The 23857-nt window shown below is 32.2% G+C and overlaps 1 protein-coding gene across 1 annotated transcript in view; it reads left to right on the top strand.

The window, feature by feature from the left end:
• Window positions 1–227: 227 nt before the first annotated feature.
• The window catches only part of LOC108739589 (putative uncharacterized protein DDB_G0271606), a 35940-nt gene continuing 12310 nt past the window's right edge, over window positions 228–23857 (top strand). The window contains exons 1-2 of the mRNA XM_018473597.1: window positions 228–579; window positions 22215–22427. Of these exons, the coding sequence (XP_018329099.1) occupies window positions 487–579; window positions 22215–22427 (306 nt within the window). The 5' untranslated portion in view covers window positions 228–486. The remainder of the gene's footprint in view (window positions 580–22214; window positions 22428–23857) is intronic.

The raw sequence follows: 23857 nt of genomic DNA, 5'->3' as shown, positions 1-23857 counted from the left end.
ACCCAGTGGATATTATCGGCATCATGAAGACGATGAAGATGGGCTTACTTGTGGAGGCAGAGGCAGCCAGAGCACCATCAATTCGCTCCTTCGCGTGCTTGGTACCAGCGAAATGCATCGCAAGGTGACCATTTACGTTGGTATAGGATAGGTAAATGGAGAAGGTACCGATGTAACAGAGTAGGGGGCACGTTGGGGGGCAACCATGGCAGCAGCTACAAGGCGACCGTTTCGCCGTCAATCCTGCCAGTTACTTTCTACAAACGACTGCAACAAGTTCTGGTCAAATAAAGCTTCTGTCCTATATTATATTATTATTATTGAACAGGGGATACCTGAAGATCATTTCCGTAGGTCGAAAAATATATCTGGAGAAAGCAACTCATTGTAGTGTCGTTTGTTTTATCGCGTTTCTGGGCAATAGTACAGTGCACGACCCCGTGCATCATCACTGATACACAACTGGAGCGCTACATCAACGCAGGTATGGAGAAGGAGCAGCAGGCAGAGTCTCTGAACGCCATCCCCATTAAGCCAGAGTATCCACCCTCAGAGCTTTATGGTTCCGAAGCTCCACCGGTAAGTCCCAAATATTATATTATTTTCATCACTGTACATTTCTCGAGTTAAAGAATTTGTAATAGAAAAAAAATTAGCGAAAGCTTTCTCTCTTTGTAATAATTTACTATTTTCTTTAATTGCCAGTATTCTTAAGAAAAAAGATTCTGTTTTCAATTCCAAAATCCTTAATGAGATATCTGCCATCCTGTCCTTTACATTTTTTGTCCTTTAATGGAAAGCTTTCGGGAAATTTGAAAAGCGAGACCTGACAACTAGGTTGGTTTCGTAATTATTCTAGAATAATCTTGTTTCAATGCAATCGAGAGAAATAGGTTCGTGGGCACAAGCTTTCACTCAACCGTGGAGATAATTGCAGCGTGTAGTAATTTCCTTTTTATTTTTGTCATATTTATTGTTTCCCGCGGAACAATTAGAGCTTTTCACACCTTTCCGTAACAATCAGAAAAACGGTATCCTGCCAATAACTGTTAGCAACTTTTTCTTTGTATGCTTGTTATTGTTTTTGTTTGCGTGTAGTGTACAATTTGCACATGTATGTATATTTGTTTTTCTCTGCTACGCTGTTTTGAATACATCTGACCAATTTGCATTTTTATTATTATACTGACCCGGTAAGCTCTGCTGCTATTGCGTTTACGTCTCCGCAAAACCTTCCATTCAAGGTGATCAACTGTTCCGGATTTTGAAATGAAAAACTTTAGGTATATAATGGTTAATTATGGCCACTAAATATATATTTGCAGATTCGAAGCGGTTCTTCGAATCGGTTATGTAACAGCGAATAAATACAGAAAAACACGGTCACGATGCTGCTAAAACTACACTCGCTTCAATTCTCATTACGATCAGAGTACATCTCCACCGTGAAGTATTTACTGTAATTACACGATAAACCTGCTTACGAAGCCAATAATTCTGACGTCTACTTATGCAACTTAAGACATATATATACGCACATAGTAATGGCTGCAATTCGTAAAACCGTATACCTCGGATTGACTTGGAATTTTGTATATTATAGGGGCGGTGAGCGATGACCACGAATTTGATTATGAAAATGCTCGCAAGTGTCTCCAAGTATCGGATTGGCTTGAAATTTTGTATATTACAGGGGTTCTTCGGTGCCATGACCACGAATTTGGTCATGAAAATGCCCGCAAGTGCCCCTAAGCATCCTCAAATGAGGTAAATATTAAGGACATTCAAATTTGTTACCACATCATAATTATATAGTCGTCAGCCTCCTCTTCTAACTCTATCTTGAGTCAACCTTTGCAAGATTCCCTGTTTGTAAACAACCGTTTTATCAGGCTCTAACTCCTGTTTCTGCTTCTAATATGCCTCTGAATTAGCTTCCCATATCCGTCCGTCGAAGGCGTCCCTTCTTACCTATTTCTTATAGACTCCCAATCAATAAAATGATAATTATACGGTTTTCCTTATGGTGTTGTATAAGTTTGTAAAGGTACATTTTCTTTCATTTGATTGCTTATGGTTTAAGGTAAGGTAGGAAAAGGCAACACAAACGAAGTGTAATGTCTCTCCAAAGTAATCCGACGTACGCGGATTTCGGACGAATATCATAAATATAAAGATAATTCACTTGAGGGTGTCGGTAGGTAATTTAATTTAATTATCCTTAATTCAACTAGTACGGTAGTTACTAAAATCAACTTTAGTCATAGTTATTTAAACAATTTTTTTCGAAAACATGCTGGGATGAATTTCCTAATCAGTGAGCATTGATGCCGTCGAGATTTCAGACATCAGTTCAAATCTAACGCTTTATGCTAAAATTCTAGTCTCAAAAGTTCAGAAGAAGTGTAACTCCAAAATACCATTTATCAATTACTGTATAATATTCTTCAGAGTTATGATTCAAATGTATAAAGGATCGTCTGCATTTACGAATTTTCCTTATTTTCTAGCAGTTTTTGTATTTAAATTTAGAATCAAAACATCGAATGTTTACAATGTGACTGCAAAACACTTGTTGCTATTTTGTTTGTTAACAAAAACAACTGGTCGTTGAATATGTATGTATGTATGTACGTAATCAATTATTGATAAACAAAACATTTTTTGCTATTACCTACACCTACACAAGACAATCAACTGCAGTTAACAGGAAAATGACAGAACGTTTCAATTAGTGTCAATTACCTAATACTTCTTTAAAAAATGTCAAGAACTTCTATGTGGTGCAAATAAAGTTAATCTAAATCGATTTAAAAATGCTCTCGTAAAATTCAATACGTACAAGTACCTACTCGTATTTTCCTGAAAGGGAGTAATAAATTTTAATGGATGAGAATTTTACTACGTCAATCTTTGCTTTTGATCCCACCACTCAGTCTTGATGCTAACGGGAACGATATCCATCTTATTTTATAACTTACAATTAGTGACCCGCCCCAGCTTCGCAAGGGTGCAATGCTGATACTAAATATATTTTTGTTTTGTTTAGATTATTATCGAAAACGGGAAATCTTCAAAAGATACCCCCTGAACATACTAAATATACTACAGAATGTCTTTATATACAACATTCACAGTTTTTTTGTCATTAGACAATACAAACCGGCCTCCCGGCCGGTACCGCCGCAACCGCTATGTCCCTGCATTTTAAATCTGTAATATCTTCGAAAATATTCATTTAAATTACATGCTGTAAAGGGCCATATTGATCTATATTAAATGCACAATGTATTTAAGGTACTTAATTGGATAAGAATTAATGCTGTATTGCCTACAATCGCTTCGTAAATAAGTCATTATTTCTCATAAAAAGTAAAGGATAAAAATGGTTATTGTGGGTTATCCCTAAGAGATAGACATATACCATCGCGGACTTTTTTGTAGACCCTTTTAAGATGTACAATATTGTAGTACATTATTTTAATCTATCTCGTAGGGTTCAGTCAGCGTTTGCAATGTAAGCGCAAAAAATGTGTTTATTTACGACATCACATTAGAAACCTCTAAAATTATCAGTGTTTCCCTACTATATTATGCATGTATTATACATATAAACCTTCCTCTTGAATCACTCTATCTTTTAAAAAAAACCGCATCAAAATCCGTTGCGTAGTTTTAAAGATTTAAGCATACATAGGGACAGACAGCGGGAAAGCGACTTTGTTTTATACTATGTAGTGATTTCTTATTAACAGAAACATGCCCATAATACAACATTAATTACAAGCCTACACCATATTTTTTATAAATTTTCAGATTTTACACTGACCTAATAAGCAAGTGATTGCTCTCGTATGATATCATTTTTCATAAGGTTATAAATTAATTTTATTAAGAAATACTGCATGATTTTTTGCATCAAATATTGATTATTTGTATGGTAAAAGCAACCAAGCAGTAAATTTTCAAGACAGAAAGACAGATAGAAAGCGACAAGAAAATTGTTTACCGTTTCGAACACTTAATTAGCATGAACATATTGACTTGCCATAAACATAGAACGTTTTCCATTTTGCTATAAGTATATACGTGTTATTTACGTGCATGGCTGATTTATATTAAGGAACTTGCACAATAATAAGAGACAAAAACGTCCGATATGAGACACGCTGCAACCACAAACTGCTGTAAGTACCTACAACATGTACATAGGTAGATAAATGTGAGAAAGTGAAGTTGAACAACTACGGAAATCACTTTAGTGTTACGACAATAACATTTTTTATGACCTATATTTAATGCTAGTACTACAATCAAATCTATAAGAAATTCCAAGTGAACTCCTAAAGATGTATACACTTTTGGTTAGATATTATTTGAGTATTTAAAAAGGAATAATCCTTAAGAATCGTTGTGAAATATCAACGCATTTATGTCATTACAATATTTCTCTATGCCATCTCTACTTCGAGATACCCTATGTGTAGTACCACCTTAGGTACTCTCCAGTAATTTTTCGCTGAAAACTAGAAGATAGGCAAACGACAAAATGAGTAAAATTACCATTTTTAAGCGACAAATTATAATATTTTCAGTATTTCTATATACCATTTCTATTTCTCGAGGTACTCTATACGCAGTACCTTCTTGACGATTCTCCAGTCATTTTTCTATGAACAGCTAGAAGATAGACAAACAACAAAATGAACAAAACTAAAACAACAAAATGAGTAAAACTACCTATTTTCAGCGACAAATTATAACTTTTTCAGTATTTCTCTATATCATCTTTATTTCGAGGTACGCTATATGTAGTACCTACCACATTGGCGACTGTCCAGTCGTTTTACGTTGAACAGCTAGAAGATCGACACGACATAAAATGAGTAAAAGGTACCATTTCTCAGCGACAAATTATAACCTTTTCAGTATTTATGCCATTTCTATTTCGATGTACGCTATGTGTAGTACCACTTTGGCGATTCTCCAGTCGTTTTTCGTTGAACAGCTAGAAGACACGCGACAAAATGAGTGAAAGTACAATTTTTCAGTGACAAATTATAACCGCTACAGTATTTCTCCATTAAATTTCTATTTCAAGATGCGCTATGTATAATACCACCTTGGTAGTTCTCGAATCGTTTTTCGCTGAACAGCGACTAGGGACAAAATGAATAAAGGTACCATCTTCTAGCAACAAATTATAGATCCTTTTACAAATAAGAAATATAACTGCGATACTTGTATTACTATTTACTTTTTATTTTTCAATTATATAACAGAATTTTTTAATTTGCATCAAACTTGCTGGGCAAAGCCTTAGCTTTTAGTTCAGAAAAACGCGTTCCCTTTTGAAACTACCGAAAGAAAAGTTATAAAACTAGGAAATTGTTTTACGTATCTCGAATATTTGGATTTAGGGTTTTACAGATTTCTAACAATTTAGAATTATTAAATTCTGCAAAAATTTCACAGAAGTGATCTTTTACTAATTTAAACAACCCTCGACGTTTCTTGTTTCAAAGTAATTAAAAATTACATTCCACATACGATATTACACAGATGTTTTTTTCGATATTGTGAAATTTATTAATGGTTATATTTCAAAATTAATCCTCACAGTTACTACTTATACTTTGCGTTTTAATGTTAAACTCAGCGGAACCCCTTAAACGTAAGCTTAAAACTCGTTTATGTTAAATGTAATTTATATATTAATAATATTACAACAAGATATAGAAACTATCAAGTTCTTATACGACAACAAGTATTTTATAGCATGCGTAAATTGTACGTGCTCAGACTATAAAAGTAATTAAATTCAATTGCATAAGATTCCCATATATGCAGGTAAATGTATTATATGTGATACATATATGTAGTTAGGTATATGCACACAAAACATAAATTGCGATTATTCTATTGTTTCGCGTAATTACTTCCCGCTAGAACACCACCATGTCCTAGTCGACATCATTAAAATGAAACAGTTGCAATTAAAATGTCCAAAGTACTATTAAAAGATACACAATTAATGTTAATTTTCTTTTGTTTTAATTTTTCCAACACGGAATGCCTCTCATACATATACATTATACAAAACGTCTTCTTTAATATAATGATACAAACTAAACAAATTCATAATACATTTAGTACTCGGTAGTGTGAACATCTCACAACAAACCGCCGCATAATTGATACAGCATATAAATACTGCTAGATATATCGTGAACAAACTAAACCTTCCCTTATAGAAACGATTGTCTATTGATGTTAAAACTGATATTTTGATATGTTGGTGTGTATTAGTAAAATGGGTTTAAAAATTATATTACTTCAAAGTAAGGATCCGGTAAATGAAAATCCTTAATCGCTGATCTATAGTCATTTTAAATGTAGTAATGCAGTGGGTAGAAAAGAGTGACGTCGACATCACTCACCGGATGGTTATAGTAAGACTAAGAGAAAGTCATTATGCAAAAACTTAAAATTTCTGATTATTTGGTAAAAAATGATATTTCATTTTTATCCAGGTAAGGCAAAATGGTCACCTAACAACACCTGAAACCATCACCTAATTCTTTGAAAACCTAACCAAACCTAATTCTTTGAAAACCGTCTTAAACTAACCGAAATCTCAAAATATTTTAAACAAAGTGTAACACATCTCTCAAAAGCTTTAAATTATATTTATTGAACATATGTTACTGATGGGTGAAGTATGTCAAAAGATGATACCACCCTTTGACTGCAGAATGTTCGGTTCTCTAACTACCATCGGTGTAAAATAGAAACGACGGTTATTACGTAATTCTTTTGCAATTTGTATGTGTTTCCGAAGGAGATTTACTCACTGGAAGTTATTCTAGAGAACAAATAAAATTTTATTCAAGTGAAAGTTGTTGATTTCTTCTTCCGTGACTTTTTCATCTTCGAGTTAAACAATCTCGCTTTTTAACGAAACACTTCAAGTAATGATGTAGCTAATTTATAAGGAAAATTGTTAATAAATCAGTGATTGTTAATCCTATTAGAGAATTCTTTATGTAGAATTTATATAATTGGACGATATTCTTGTTGGTAATAAGAAAATTAGATCGCAAAAATCTGCAAGTAGGTATAATAGACTTGCATAGAAGGAAAAATTAGTTGATTAAAATGTTTTCAATCAAGACAGACGTGAATTATTTATAAGATAGATTCTTTTTGTAAACTTTTAAAACCCGATTATTTATAGATAAATTATCTATGGTTTTGCTGCAAAGAAAACAGCATCCAAGTAGCGTAACTATTATACCTTCTACTATGGTCAAATAGCAACAATGTATAATATAATGGCATTAATTAACCGAATTAATTCTCGAAATGATAAATAATTTATAGATACCGCAACTATCCAAAGGTGAAAGTAGCTTACGATCAACAGCATATGTAATGGTTACCATGTGTGCGAGAACTGTAATTACAAACTAACAAATTAAGAGATTCAGTAGACCATTTCTGATTTTTTTTAAATTAAGCAAATAAACAAAAAGTTTTATTCCCTTTGTAAAATATAATCCGAGTACTCACTGTAAATGTTTAGGTGTTCTTAGTGAAGTTAATTCAAGCCTTCGATCCTTCATAGGAGCAAACGTATCTTATAATCTTTTAATTTGAATCTACTACAAATTAATGAAGAAAAATTATTGTTGCTGTCACACCCTCGCCGGGAATTGAACCTGGGACCTTTGGCTTTACGTATAGATGCTCTTATTACTAAGATACGACAGGTGGCAGCAACAACAACGACCAAACGTATTTTAAAGTAAATTAGTAATCTAAGAAAAAAACTCAATATCAACGCATTCAGAAGCAACTATAGATAAATTTGCTTTATGTTTTCTTAAACGAAAATTTTCACTTCACCACGAAAAGGCTTTATTAAATTTTATTTAAATTTAACAAACCATTTATGGCAATCTCTACAAGAAAAATTACCCGTCATAACTAATATGATATGGTAACAGGGTTTAATGATCGTAAGTATAAAAGAACAATCACCTTTAAAATCTCATGAATTTACAGAGCAATTATTTTAGTTATCGCCTTTATGAGCAGTTTTCAATCCACTATTTATGAAAAGAAATAATGAGCAGAGTTTATAATAGTATTAAACATATATTAAAAGAGTTGTAAAGGCAGCTGCTCCACTCATCGTCAAGGATACAACCAAGGTGCTATGTATGTATTATATATATTAGCACCTACCATAAGCGCAAAAATTAGAATCAACAATATCTATACCTAAAGTATTTCCGTATTTCAAATGACCTTTATCTAAAACATCAATTAACATACACATGTGGGTGACATTAAGTGGTAGAGTATGCTAAACACAAAAAAAATTAGGAAGTGCTTTTGTTCACAACAACGGTTTTAACAAACTGTTTAAGTCATTACTGCCAACCCCTATTTTGGGTTAAATGTTGTATATAATTTAAACATATTGGCACATATTAATGATTCAGTAGTTTCAATGTTTACTTGGCATATTTGTTTATCAATTGTATGAGCCTACACCACGTCTACTAAAAAGAAACAGCTTTTCGAAGTGAAACTTCTTTACGCACGGTAGGGTAAGTTCGTTTCATGCGAGTTGCTATGTAACGAAATCATGCAACGGATGTCTTCCTTCTACTCGGTCACGTAGTCGAGTTCGTAGTGGGGATCGTTTGAGCCGCGAGCACTCTTCGATGCAACGTTCGTTACAGGCAACTCCGGCATGTATAGTGTAAAATTTAAATTCATAGTGTACAAATAATACCATTAAACCAATTCCTTAACCCCTATCCCGGTATGTTTGTGTGTTTGAAGAAGTTTCACTTCAGTAGCGTGTTGCATAATTACACGTTGTATTTTTTTTTTTATTAATAATTACATTTAGAACAAAAGCTTGCAACACTACCAGATATAAAAGTTATTAAAATTTGCATTGCCCGAGTCACTTTTGCTCTGTAATTATCTTCTTCGGCCGAGGACATAAACCAAGTAGATAATCGATTGGCATTGTCTAAACAAAATTATAAGCCACGGTCTAGTCACCAGCTAGTTCACCTGTCCGCTTCGATCCGAGACCATAAAAAGAACCGTTTTGTTTGTCAATTATAAATAAATAAACGAATAATAATATACAAAAGTTCCTCAGTCAGCCTAATTACGTAGCTATATCATTGTCAGCAAGTATATAGTCAATTATATTGATGCTATGTTCAACGAAGTGCATCTCCCATTAGTCTTCTTTAGAGAAAATTAAAGAAAATAATAGGAAAAAAAGTCTCTGCTAATGATTGGCTCGGGAAAACCTTGACGAGAGGACTGTCACAGGTTGCTATTAAGATGCAACGATGGTATTTTAAGTGAAGGATGTAGTACTGGAATATTACTGCAAACTGCCGCTGGATGCTACATGCATCCTTCCTTTCACTCTTTGTAACGGTAATTACATACTGTGTATATACATATTATATTCATCATATATATGCAGTGTTTGCGAGAAACAAAGATTCACGTTATGTATTTGTTGATGTTGGTTATGAATATTTTTTCAGCAAAAATGATTCTTTCTTTACTTTGTCTGGCCTTCAAATCACTTGCAAATTGGTTGTTGGCAAAAATATGGCGATCAGCCAACAAAGCACTCCATTGTATAGGTACACAACAAGCCTGTGAAAAGGATTACAAGACGCTTAAAAAATATAAATAAAATCTGAAAGTCACTAATGCAGAAAAAGATTCTATATTCTCTATTCTTACTTACTTCTACAACTGTGTACATAGTTACTAAAAAGATCTTTAAACAATTGGAAGTTACTACAAGATTTAAAACTGTTAAAGGCGTATGTCTGGAGCGCGACACTGTACGGGTGCGAAATATAGACGGTGAGCGTTGCGGAAAAGAAAAGGTGAGAAGCGTTCGAAATGAGTTGTTACAGGCAAATGATGAGGATACCGTAGGTAGAAAATGAAGTGGTATTGGAAAGAATAGGAGAACAGAGGACTCAATGGAAGTCAATAAAAAATAGTCGAGAAGGGTTGGTAGGACACCTTCTCAGGCACCGAGCGGCATGGCCTAGAGGTCTAGACCATTGCTTAGCATTCGGGAGGACGCGGGTTCGATTCCGGGTCCGTCTGCCTTGGTCCAAGTTTTTCTGTGGTTTCCTTGGATCACTTAGGCAAATGCTGAGGCAGTAATATTCCACAGATAATCTTTCATTCTCTTCTGTCTTCATTTCGTCCGTCTCATCTTTCTCACCCGAACCATCACCCACCCATTCCCACGATTCCTGAAAGCAGGCTGAAGAGGGCCTACCGCCCTACCTTCCGGCATAGTCCGGAGGGACTGCCCGCCCACCAGCATTACTGGCTGGTGGGAATGAAACACCCAAAAGTTTTTTCTCAAGCAAGAAGGACTAGACAGTGACATATTAGAGCCAGAAAGGGGAGTTAGGAGGGGTAGAGGTAGACCTAGATTAGAATAATGTTCAAAAATAGTTAAGGATGTGGGATGTTCTAGTTTTAAGGAAATGTGAAGATTAGCTGAGGATAGGAAAGAGTGCAGGTGCGTGTCCAATCAGTCTTAGGACTGACGACCTCATGATGATAATGAATAAAACTGAGGTCAAATTTTTATACAATAGACATAAAAACCACCCCCCTCCCAACTAATTAACCATTGACGAAAAACATTTTATCAGTATGGGGTTTATAACACGCCAGCTTTTGCAGCGAGGACAGGGTTCCGAAGACAGAACTGTGTAGACCTTAAGAATTGAATTTTCCGTAGATACTGATCTTATTTATTCTTTTTCCGGGAGCGTTTTCTTTATATTGTGATAAAATAATGCAACGACGTCCTACTTAAGATTGAAAAAATGAGACCGCTTAAGGGAAATTGATTAGCAGAACGGCAAAGAAATCTAGTTCAGATTGATAATTGAGGGCGTGGTAGAAAGGCATATAAAATAGGCACATCTGCAACGAATTGCTGAATCAATTTCCTTCTGCCGCATTTGCTCTAACAATTTCCGACCTTTTGTTCACGCTTCCAATCACTGACACACATAAATACTTCAGCATTTTCGTGCTTCAAATCACTCAAATTACAATATAGATCACCTGCTGCTTAACAGATTTTACCTCCTGTGGCGGAAATCTGTATATACGTATATTACAAAATCGATGGAATATCAATTTTATTCGTTTTTGTACCTAATGAATAATGTAAGTATTGGCCAACCGTTACTATTGATTAATTAATTGACTGTAGCAATTTTGAAGTGGAATTAGAGTTAACATAATAAATGCAAAGCGATCGAAAAACTGCAAGAAGTCATCGATTTTCAATATCCAATAAGTTAGGTCACTCAGGGTCATAAAACAAAGAATACAAAAAGTCCCGAAATAGATTAGTATAAGTGCATGTTTGAAGCAGTGCAGCATAAATTTCTATGATAAAAAGTTCGCCAGTTTTTACTAACATGACATTCTAGTTAAACGTTACATAGTCTTTTATTTTTGAAAATAAATTGGAAGTAAACAAAACCAAATCGATTTTATTTTGTTATTATTAGGGACAAGGACATTGGACTATTATTTTATACTAAACCAATAGGCACTATCGTGTATATTTATTTCCGCACCCATATGCACCTTATAATATGCAGGTACTAGCATCAGTTAAATAATTTTAATTACATATAAGTACCGAGAGAGAAAATCCTTGATGCTAAAAGTCCTAAACTTCATGGTTACTTACCGGTTGTAACAAACAAAAATTGACCTTTAACGTGCAATAAAACTTTTTTTCCAACAAACTTTGACTGAACTGAATCAAGCAAGATTTTAAAAAAAATAACAGGCGTATTAAAGCTATTTAATGCGCCATTACCACAGTGTAAATAAAAACGCATATTTTTTATTGTCTATTAATAATTTCGTAATGTATTCCAAAAAAAACTATAGTGTGAACAATTGTGAATAATTTTTGTAAATGAGAAAAATCGGTCTAGTGTAAGATTGACAATCGAGACGGGGTATATGGGATTATTGCAGAAATGAGTAGAGGGGGATGTCCCGGGTAGTGTTTCAATGGGCTAATTTTTCTGCAAGTGGGGTGAAAGTTGACTTTTATTGATAAATGCTAATTGGCCAATTCTTGTTGTAATTGCTAATTGTAACGCAATTACTGCCGCAGTTTAGCCATTTTATTACAGAAAAAGCGACAAACTCGTAATAAAATTACAAATTTTTCCCCTTGGAAAAATACCAAACCAAATTTTCTTTCTACCTTGGTAAAAATATTAAATTCTTATCACGCATAACGAATATTGTTAAATTTAATTGCACACGGTTTTTAAAACTTTATTCCTTGAAATTGCATACGCTATAATCACGTATTACCGTTTTAATAATGTAATTGTTATGTACAAAACTAATTTTTGTTTATTGCGTGCGTTATCATGGTTAATTATAGAGCATATACAAGTACGACAATCATTTTGTATTGGTATTTTGTTTGGCTATCGCTATTGAATAAGGGAAAGAAAAGGTTTTTTAATTGCAAAAATAGTGAATTGTTCTTTTTCCAATCGAAAAGAAAATACAAGTTGTTAAACAATCACGACTGTTCATAAAAAACGAATGCAGAAGCATGTCACAAAAAATTACATAAATGTAATTTAAGGTTCAAAGATATGACTTTTGTAGGTCGTAATCGTGTTTTTATATGAAAATGATATTCAAAAATGTAATTCAGCTTAAATTTTACATCAGTGTGCCTGATTTTTCTTTTATTATTAGTCATACTCCCTTACCATTTTCTCTAGACCTACCAGAATTGAAGAAAATGTTTATAAATTTTATTCTTATGCATACAAAGTGGTACAATTTGTTAAACTTGGTGTACGTACAATTTTATCTAATATTGAATTTGATTGTAGTTTTTCATTCATATCGGCATTTGTGTTGAAATAATTAATTAAGATAAGAAGTTTAACTGCGAAGAAAAAAAAAAGTCCCATTAGCAGAGAATGTTCAAGTGAACGAGAGACATCTAGAAAGCACTGAACACCGGGTACATCATAAGTTTAAAAGTATGATGAAGAAGTAGAAAGTTTGTTAAAGACTTTTTTTTCTTCGGCTCCAGTTAAACTTATAATAAGTGTAGTCAACGTCTGCGAAATAACATAAATTATGGGCTTTTGACATGTATTTTACTTCTTACATCTCAATATGCAGTTAATAGAAATATACGTTTGTTTAAAATATACTTCTACTTAAAAGTAATTATTGCTTACCAATGCAAGAAGAAAAACGCTGACAGTTATTGAAATTACAGCAAATTAAATTGAAACTGAAAATAAAAGAAGAAAATTTTATTCAGCTGCAATCTCGCCTAGATAAACGGACACACCCCATTTACAACGCTCTTATACGAAAATTACCGTATGTTGGTCTAATGGCTTAGTTATAAGTAATATCTGTATCTCTACCTGTCAAAATGTGGAAGCAATTAGCCGTTTAATTAGGATCTGATTCAATCAATTAGTTGCTTTTCAATTTCCTTCCTGTTAGTTGTATCTGTATTAGAAACAACAAACGGAAGGAATTATATTAGGTATTAAATAATTAAGTTATTAATATATAAATTATTTAACAGGAGTATAAGTAATTATTTTGTCACTTATTTACTTGTTTTGTTGTTGGCTTAGATTGCTTTCATTATTTTAAGTTTATGTACCTGCCAACATCTACTGAGTTAACTTAATTAATAAAAACGTAAAAAGAAAAAAATACTTCTAACAGCATTCAGAAATTACAATAAATGAAGAGATAATAAACAGCGAAGTGATTACAATTCACTTACTAGGTAGATTTTTAACATGAAAGTTTTGCAGCACGCTTGGCAACAAAAATTTCCATTTCTCTACAATGCAGTCATTATGTTGAACATGACGAAACATGTTGAACAGTTGAGTTAATAACAATGCAGAAGAATGGGACCGTGGTTACTGAAGAAAGCAATAATTGTTAAGGAATGCATTTAAACACGAATACATTGAAAACATTGTTGTCTGAGGGTGGAAAATTAGGTAGAAATTTTCTACTACACAATTAAAATTGTAAAGTATCTAAGAATATACTTGACTGTTTCTGTGCTGCTTCTAAAACATCTCTAACTAACCCTTCTTGTGTCAGAAGTTATCTCATCATTCTGTTTTTACTGAATGCCATAATGTCCGATGTTCTTCTACCCTTTGCCTAACCTTTAATACCTACAGTATATTGTTTATTTGTACAAAAAGTCATAATCTAGTTCCTTACTGTTACTCAATAAAGATAGACCAATTAAGGAAAAGAAGTTTTAAAACAAAAAAGTTTTCAGTAGTGTTTCCGCCACTTTGTTTTAAATTAGACGACAATTAATTGGAGAATGAGATTAAAATTAAATTTTTAAAATCCGTAAGTGCTTTTTACGAAATTTTAAACACTAATTTAACGCAAACTATACAATTAGTGTGAATTCTTCCTTATTGTTTAAAAGTATAAAATGACGTTAATTGAATTACGTATTACGGAGTTATTTAATATTTTACTTGTTACGTAAGACAATCAATCAGGTATTATATTGACACAATCGTGGTAAAAGTATAAATTAATAAGTCTCTACATACGGAAATGTAATGATAGAGAAAAAGTGAAAACTTCCAGAAATACAGTCAAAACTACCATATATAAGCATAATGTCGAAGAAGTTAATCTTTCCTGCACTGTAGCTTGTACATTTCCATTTCAGTACCTTAACTACTTACAATTATGGGTTATGGCAAGCAACTTTACTTACAATGCAGTAAAATAGCTTTTAGTCTTATAATAATTTGCAGGGACTTCTTGCCCCGAGTATGGCAACACATTTTAGGTATTAACATCGCGAAGGGACGAATTCTGTCAAGGACGAAATTATTTTTTACAATCAATTTAATTTTTATTTTATTTTAAGTAATAAGGGACTTCCACTAAATTAAGCCGTATGTGTTGTCCTCTTTATTCAGGCTGCTCACATTTTTTTATTGTAATGATTATCAACTTTAAAACAGAAGCAATATCAGTATCATCGTTATTGCTGTAGTTCCAAAAAGTTTTAGAAAGATTAAGAACTCCTGCTAAATTTTTTAATTATTCTATGTCATGAAATTGGCAAATGACTGTGGTTTATTTCTGAATTGTTTTACAAAACAAAATGCAAAGTTGGATAATAATAAAAATAATAATATACATAGCTATTGTTTCATAACAGAGACTGACTACAATAAATATACATTAAATTCAATGGTGTTCGTGAACACGACTGGTAATTGCGTGAATTAAATACAATTTAAATTCATTAAAGTAAATTCAAAATTGGTAGCATAACGATATGGTTCATGATTTTGTTTTAATGGCAGAAATAAACCAAACGAATTCAGCTCATTATACACAGAAATTATCTGTATATGTACGAAAAAAAGCTAATTCTAAAATGTCGTAGTCTGCTTTATTATAATTTCGACCTATGCTATCAAGATTTATTGAATACTAGAAATTAATTAGCTCTTGTGATCATATCTTTAACTACAAGGATCAAAAACCATTATTATTAGAAAAAACCTAAGGATAAATACATGTAAAAAAGTTTATTTTTGTGATAAAGCAATATTATTATCTAACTTATTACTCACACTCTTTATATTGCGATGTAACCTATTGTTTATTGCAAACCAATATGAATTAAAGAAAGCATATTTTTTTATATTGTGACATCTTTGCCACGTGTGACCTTCACGATTAGTGACCTGGTCTGTATTTCCCTACATTATTAATCTTTTCATAGAATTTTGAATTGAAAATAATTATCATTTTAACGTTAACAAGCTATAAATTATCATAACATCTGCTTGAAGAACAGGTTTAAAAAAATAGGTAATTGTGCTCTTCAAACGTAAACAAAACGATATTTTGTATTTATTTATGCAATTAGTTAGGGAACGATATTACATCCAAAATTATCCATGATCACAACGCAATCATTGAAATGACTTGTGATTTTGATAAATAAAAAAAATTATATCCAATAAAAATTCCGCTTATAAACGAACCATGTATAATAAAATATGGTACCGAAGTATGTATAGGTAACTATTTGATTACGTAGGTAGTGTTATTTATATATAGGTTGTCCTTGGTACCTGGTACGGACTCCGCGAAAATATTAAGTTTCTTTAAAACGTAAAAGATCAAAACCTTTTTTAACTGCGTTGCAAATTGGAAACAGCCTTTGTTTCTCAGATAATAAAAGACAAAAAACAAGTGACAGGTCAAACCATAAACATATTTTATTAAATTAAAATCCAAACTCTCACTTTTTTAGTTAAATCGAAAAATATACCCAGGTTTCTGCCTTAACGTATCATTGATATCTCCACACCTTTCTTATAAAAATACGAAGTAACATTAACTTTGTAAATAATATTTCTTAAAATTCACGCCCGCTCTAGCGAATTCACAAAAAAAAGGTTATCGATTGGAAGGTTTCTGTTCTAACGCATCGTTGATGTCTCCAAACCTATTGTACTAAAACGCGAGCGTATTGATACAAGTGAATACATAAGTTTGTTTAACGCACATTTAATAGTACGGACATACATTTTGTAACCATTTTAGGGATAATTTGCCCATATTTAGATTCAATATTGCTTACATAATAATTTTAGTGGGAAAGAAACTACAACTTCTTGTAGATTTTGGAGACAATTCAAGAAAAAGTACAAAACAGTAATATTTATACTTAGGTATTTGTCATCATTAAAGGATTTAAGTCTGCTCTAGCTAGAATTCATAAAAAATGATCATAGACTGAAAGGTTTCTGTTCTAACGCATCGTTGATATCTCCAAACCTTCTTTTACTAAAACACCAGAATATTGGTATCAGTGAAGGTCCAGCTTTGTTTAGAACACATTCAACAATACGAACTAACATTTTGTAACCACTTTAGAGATAACTTGCCCATATTTAGATGCAATATAGCTTGAAACGTAATAATTTTAGTGAAAAAAACTACAACTTCTTTTCAAGAAAAAGTACGAAACAATAATATTTATGCTTAGGTATTTGTCATAACTGAAGCACTTAAATTTCTGTTCTGATGCACAGTTGATGTCTCCAAAATCCTGTTCGTATTCCTACCGTATAACCACGGGGTCAACAAAAGATCGTTGGCTTCAAATGCAATGCATTTACTAACAGAACTATCGATTGGTTTGCATGCAGAAGTGGTTAGATAGTAAAATAAATAAAAGGAACAAGAAAAAGTTCCTTAAAAAAATGTCAGGTAAACGACTTGTGTTTACGTATGTGGTTATGTAAAGTTAGCTTGTACACGACCAGAATATTCGATACTTTACAATTAAATGTAAATGAAAAATCTACGTGACAAGCGTGACCAAATTCAATGATCTTTTTGTTAGGTTTGCACGGAATAATTTAAGTAGTTTTGTTTTATCCGAACGCTGTTTGCAGCGTTACATTTTAATGCACTACGATAAAAAGGAAACAATTGTTAGTAAATTTTTGCGTTTCTTCTCACGTATTTGATTATAATTTAATGAAATTTATTTTTATGGCGTACGTAGATACCTAATATTAACCAAAATGAAACGCCTAAGGATAATCCTTATTATATGGCTACATTTTACTAAAATAAATTAATAATACAGTGTAAACTCTTTATAATGTCACTCGATTTAGCGACAAACTCGAAATTGCTTGACTTTGGTTGCTTTACATTGTTTTCTATACAATATTACACTCTATATAGCGTCACGCTCACTCTATTTAACGACAACAATGCGGCATTATAAATCATTAAGCACTACTTTGTAAGTTGCCGAAATAGATAAGAACTGCGGCTGTGTACGTTGTTAAAGAAGACGATCCTGTCCCTCCACCAAGCATCAAACAAGCACTTGATGCAGCGAAACTATTAAAAAAATACTTTTTATATAATCAAATTGATCCAGCAGTATCTCAAGATATGAGTAAGATACGTAACAAAATACAATTAAAATATTGGAGCAGCAAAAAACATCAGACGAAGATAACAGGCTATACGCAATGTATGAATAATAATGTTCGTGTGCAAAATGTGTACTATATTGGTAAATGCATATTATTATAGAATAGTAAAATAATATCTTTTATTTCTCTCCATTTAACGACCACTCTTTATAACGCCGAAAAATGTTCAGTCCCTTAAGTGTCGTTATATAGAGTTTACACTGTATTTTGAAGGATTTTCAACCCTTAATAATTTTCTGTATTTAAGAATATTACAGTTCAATTATTATCAAATAAAAATATCAATGAATCGATTTTAACTTTTTTTTTTATAAATAGTTATCATTCATTACAACAGAAATTTTTTCTTATATTTCATTTAGAACAAAAATTCAAAGAAATTATTGGTATTGTGCATTAAGTAAAATTTTAAGTAGAAAAGTGCAGAAATTTCTACTGCACAAGCATCAGATTAATTAATTCAGTTCTCAAGACTTATGTTTCTAACAAAAGAAGTAATTAGGTTGGGAGAGCAATGTCGCTAGCATGCAAGTCTTTTATTCTCTCGATGTCTCTCTTGTTCATTAGAAAAAGTAACAACAAGAAAAAGAAAACACTGCCAGGAAAATCTCATTATAAACGAAACACGTCTGCATGGTTATGGTAGAACGTGATCTCACGTTGACTACAATCAGAGAAAAACAACGTGACTTCTGATTTGTGTAGATTGAACGCGTTTTCTTATCAAATCGTGTGTTATTACACAGGTGTTTCTAAGAGAAAAATAGGCAACTAAAACTATTACTAAAAATTGCTTATATTACTAATATTTAAATTGCTTATATTTTTATTTCTATAGATAAACACAATACCAATTTTTCGCGAAGTTCTACTACTTTTGAAAAGGACATACATGGAAAAAAATACAAATTAGTTAACCGACGATTTTAATTAAATAAATTGTTGATTGAAATTGCTTCTGATTGTAGGAGCATCGTAGGGTAAAAAATAATCTATATGCCATATTGTGATTTTACATTGCTTTAGGGGAAAATAGTTTCGACTTTAAATATTTGCTTGTAGAGTTTACAAAATAAATTTGCCTTTTTGATTGCTGAATAAATATAATAGCAAAAGAAAAAGTAATTTAGATAGAAGTCAAAATTTTAAACCACACCTGTACCTATGTGCGTTTCACAGTCAACAGTTTTTCAGCATAATTTTCTTATTTAACTTGTACAGGGTATGATAAAATATCGATAACAAAAAGCACCTTAATTTCCCTTATGAAGAAACTCCTGATTACAAACTTTTCGAAAACCAAAAACCCACTGTAAAAACATTAAAAGTTAACAAGCATTTCGCTTTTAATTACCAAATACATTACTTAACGATAGGTCGATGGCAATAAAATACAATTTTAAAAAACATAAAACGCTACGACGTATACAATAGAATTTTCTTGAAGAGTAATTAACATATGTACCTATATATGTACGTATTGTGCGTTTTCACACCATCATAATGCGTGTTTATTTATTTATCGAGTGGGCCGGGCCTTTATAATTCAATTTATTCGCGTCATCATAATGGCTATAGTAAATGTGATGTACATATGTTCAAAGAAAGATGCGCTACTGTTTTGTAATGTGCCCTACGGGGTCTATTGCAAAACAGAAACTTTTATTTATATTAGCAGCGGTGAATAAACCCTGTTGAGGTTAACGAATGCGTTCAATTGTGCTTTTTAGGTTATATGTTACTGATTATGTATTATTACACACATATGTATGTATATATAATAAATATACTTTCACTTTCAATGATCGCGGGTACTAAATAACTACTTATTTTTTAAAACATGAATTATTTTTCACGCACGCATACATGATTCGATATTTTCTTGTTACTTAGTTAGTCTTAATAGGTACCAATAACGAACCGTTTCTACGCAATGATATTATGGTTAATGTCAAATAAATACTAGATGGTAAACGGCCATTTTACTTAATCGACCGTTTCAGTTGCATTAACTGTTTATTTAGAAACGGGTTAATTGATACGATTCCATTAATTACAATTTCGCCAATTTCTATTTAATAAATCATTACACGTCGTGACCATTACAATAATTAACTATAAATCTTTATCAGAAAGTATTAAGCTTTTAATCAACCAGATTCCAACTATTTCAGCCTCTTCAATGCTCCACAGGTGTCTTCGATAAACCGTTGATCAAACCGAAGTAGAAAGCAATTATTATTGAAGGTAATTTTGGTTCTTTCTATCGAAAAATAATGAAAATTCGAGTCTTGTATCGTTTTTGTATCATTCTCTAGTGATACTGAATTGGTTTCTTTAGGTCCTGCCTCCAGAAATCTTTATCTCAACTTCTAACATTATAAAAGTGTTTTCGGCGGGGGTAGACGCGGAAAGGGTGGAGGTCAAGTATCAAATATTACAATGTGCGTAAATCGTATTTAGAAACAATGTGACGAGTGTAAATTTGGGTACCCTAATTACACTAATTATGTGTTTGTTGTTTTCTTGGCATTGGAATTTCGGGAGCGAGATATACCTAGTCTCTAAGTCAGATGAGCATCTTCTTCTTGTCATGAAAAGGTCTGACAAGATTAATAAATTATTGACTCTTGACTCATAAGGTCAACGGACGGTGACAAGTTTTGATTGACGGTTCTGATTAGGCAAAAAGTATATTATTAACAGATACTTCTGGTTTTGTCTTCAATATTCAGGATTCAATCGAATATCAAAAATTGTAGATCAAAATTTATCGATAAATGAACAAAAAGTCATCAAACACTAAAGATCTGCGACAGTGAAACCGTTATTTATTTGTGGAACAAACAAAAAACGAAATAAAAAACTGGCACATGACAAAGGCGACTACCTATGTAAAGCGACTGATTTAGCAACAACTGTTTCAGTTTTAATCAAACGGTTAATATCCGCAAGTAATGTTCTAAATGGCGAAGTCGTTGCCTTTAGTGTTTAGTTTCTTTGTCTTCGATTCCGGGTCCGACTGACCAAATTCAAAATTTTCTATAGTTTCCTTGGGTCAGAAGAGGGCATTCCGCCATATCCTTCGACGTATTCCGGAGGGGCTGCTCGCGCACCAGCATTAGTAGTTAGTAGGAATGAAACACCTAAAAGTATTTTCTTTTGAGTCGAAAAGGGAGAATCCCCCGCCTTTCTTTGTGTGAGAGAAACGCGTTACTTCTGACTGATGAGGGGAAAAATAAGTAGTAGGAAATAACGTATAGATATTCTGTGGATAAGACCAGGAAGTACAGCTCAATAGTTAGACCTCAACTTAGAATTTACGTACACAACTGCGTTAGAGTTAGTTATAGGCATACATAAAAGTGTATTATACACTTCAAAATCTTCCACTTTCTCCACACACCTGTATACCATGACCGATGTGTTAACAAATGCACTCATTTTCTCAAATAGAAACAGTGTTAATTAGCAATATCGTATATCTTTTCCCTCTGTTGAGGTCTTTTCAATGGGAGGAGTCTAAAATGCGTGGCACAAATTTGAAAATTTCTTTATAGTCTTCGCACAATATACAAATGAGCCGAGACAAAATCTCGAAAAAGAAATTTTGATTAAGATGAACACGTTTTTAATCCCGGTCGTATTATTAAATTTGGAAAAAACAATTTTAAAAGTAAACCTGCAGGGGTAATATGAATTTTTTATAAATAGATTAACATGTGCATTCCTATTATCAGACCGCAAATATAATGAAAAAAGTACGAGTAGGGAACTGTCAGGAATTGTCTAAAACACATGAAGATACTGAATATCCTTTTTGAGGTCCTGTATTTTTTGCTTTCGGCTGATACTTATTACTATCTTAAGAAGGCTATGTCTATATTAAACGAATAACCGAAACAAGAAATTTTACTACTTTTCTTTGATCCGATTCTTGCATTTTCCACAAAATCATAACACCGCGTATAAAACTTCAACCATATTGATTTTAAGCATTATATGATGATATTTGAATTCCTAACTTAACAGATTGCATGTTTTTGTTTTTTGTTGCAGGCCTACCAACGTCCAAAAAGTACTCCAGTCCAAGTAACTAAAATAATAGCAGTAACGATCATTCTGGTTTCTTTTATCCTTGGTGGATTCATTTTGGCATCATCCTACGTCACAGCCAATGCCACATTCAGGCAATTGGAACAGGAAATGCAATTGCTTAGTGATACAGCCGACAAATTTCAAGCACCATTGCAACCCGAAGCACTGATTCAGGTAAGCAATAATTTGAAGATAAAAACGTCATTTTCTGTTTTTCTATACTATAGTGTGAAAAATTATGAAATTCGAAAAAACAATTTTAGACTTGAAAAACAGCGATTTGTTTTGTTCAAACTATTAACAAAAAAGAAAAACAATTGTTGTACTGTGAATAGCAATCGACCTAGTTCCAAATAAATATTTAGACAAATATGTAAAAACTGAGAAATGAGAATAATGCCCAAACGAGGTCCTGCTGCTAATTATAAGACTATCAGTTAATCACCTTAATGAAAAGAACATTACAATAACTTCGCAAATCTTTCCAGATTTTTATTGGCCCATAAACTGCGTGCTGTTTTTCAATCCTTAATTGGTTCTAATAATAATGTAAAATAAAAATCAAATTGTGTATTTCGCTCAATAATAATCTACTAAATGCATAAACCGAGTTATTATATCACTACCATAAAATTCTGTGTTCAATTGTTTTTAATAGCTATAATTTTTTAAACTAGCTTAATACTAATAATCATTTAATGACGGTAACTATTTTTCGTAGTTTTGTGACCAATAAAATGCTGTAACCGTAAATTGCTTACATCGTGTTCTGCAAATTTACTTTTTCTTTTTTAATTTATATAATCATTTGTCAAGAAAGAAGGATAATATTAGTATAATGTATGTGCACAGTATTCTTTTAATGCAATAAAAATTGCCTCAAAAGGCTAAGACATCAAGGTTTTTAAACAACTGTACGATACCTATAATTATAATACGGAAATTATAATGAATATGAGCGTACCCTTCATACTTACATTAAGAATCAATAAAACTGTTAATGAATACATAACAATTCGATAATTAAGGTGTGTTTCCATTTAAGGGTTATAAAATGTAATCAAAGTCCGTTTGCTTATCATTCAATTAGAAAGAAAAAATTACAACATAAGTATGTATAATAACTCAATAACAATATGATATAATAAGAATAATAAATTAGTAGTTAAATACCACTTTGTTTGATCGATCAATTTATTAAGGACATAAATCAATTGTACTTTGGCATTTGACATTTTTATGGTTTTTGTCGCGAACTCCAATGTTTTTTACGAAAATAATCGGTTAAAAAATTGCATTTATAGCATATGTTTTCGATTATGTAAAAATGAAGTTACTATATTTTTTTAGGTGTATTATTAATAAATCCTTTAAAGTGAAAGTTAAAAATATTACAACCATTCGTTCAGATCTGCCCTGAGGTAAAGTAAACAGCAAAGTTATCAAAATATCGGCGCAGAATATATCACATAGTACTGAATCTCGAAATATGAGCATTAATTAAGACACTTGATAGTATTCATGTTAACGAATACTACATATAATGAATAAATATTATATAATAAAAGCAAATGTAGTTTGTCATTTTTGATTATTATACAAAC

This window comes from Agrilus planipennis, unplaced genomic scaffold (genome assembly GCF_000699045.2).
Source record: "Agrilus planipennis isolate EAB-ADULT unplaced genomic scaffold, Apla_2.0 scaffold2, whole genome shotgun sequence".
NCBI lineage: Eukaryota > Metazoa > Arthropoda > Insecta > Coleoptera > Buprestidae > Agrilus > Agrilus planipennis.
Note: the sequence above shows the minus strand (reverse complement) of the source record. Positions and strands in the feature narration are given on the sequence as shown.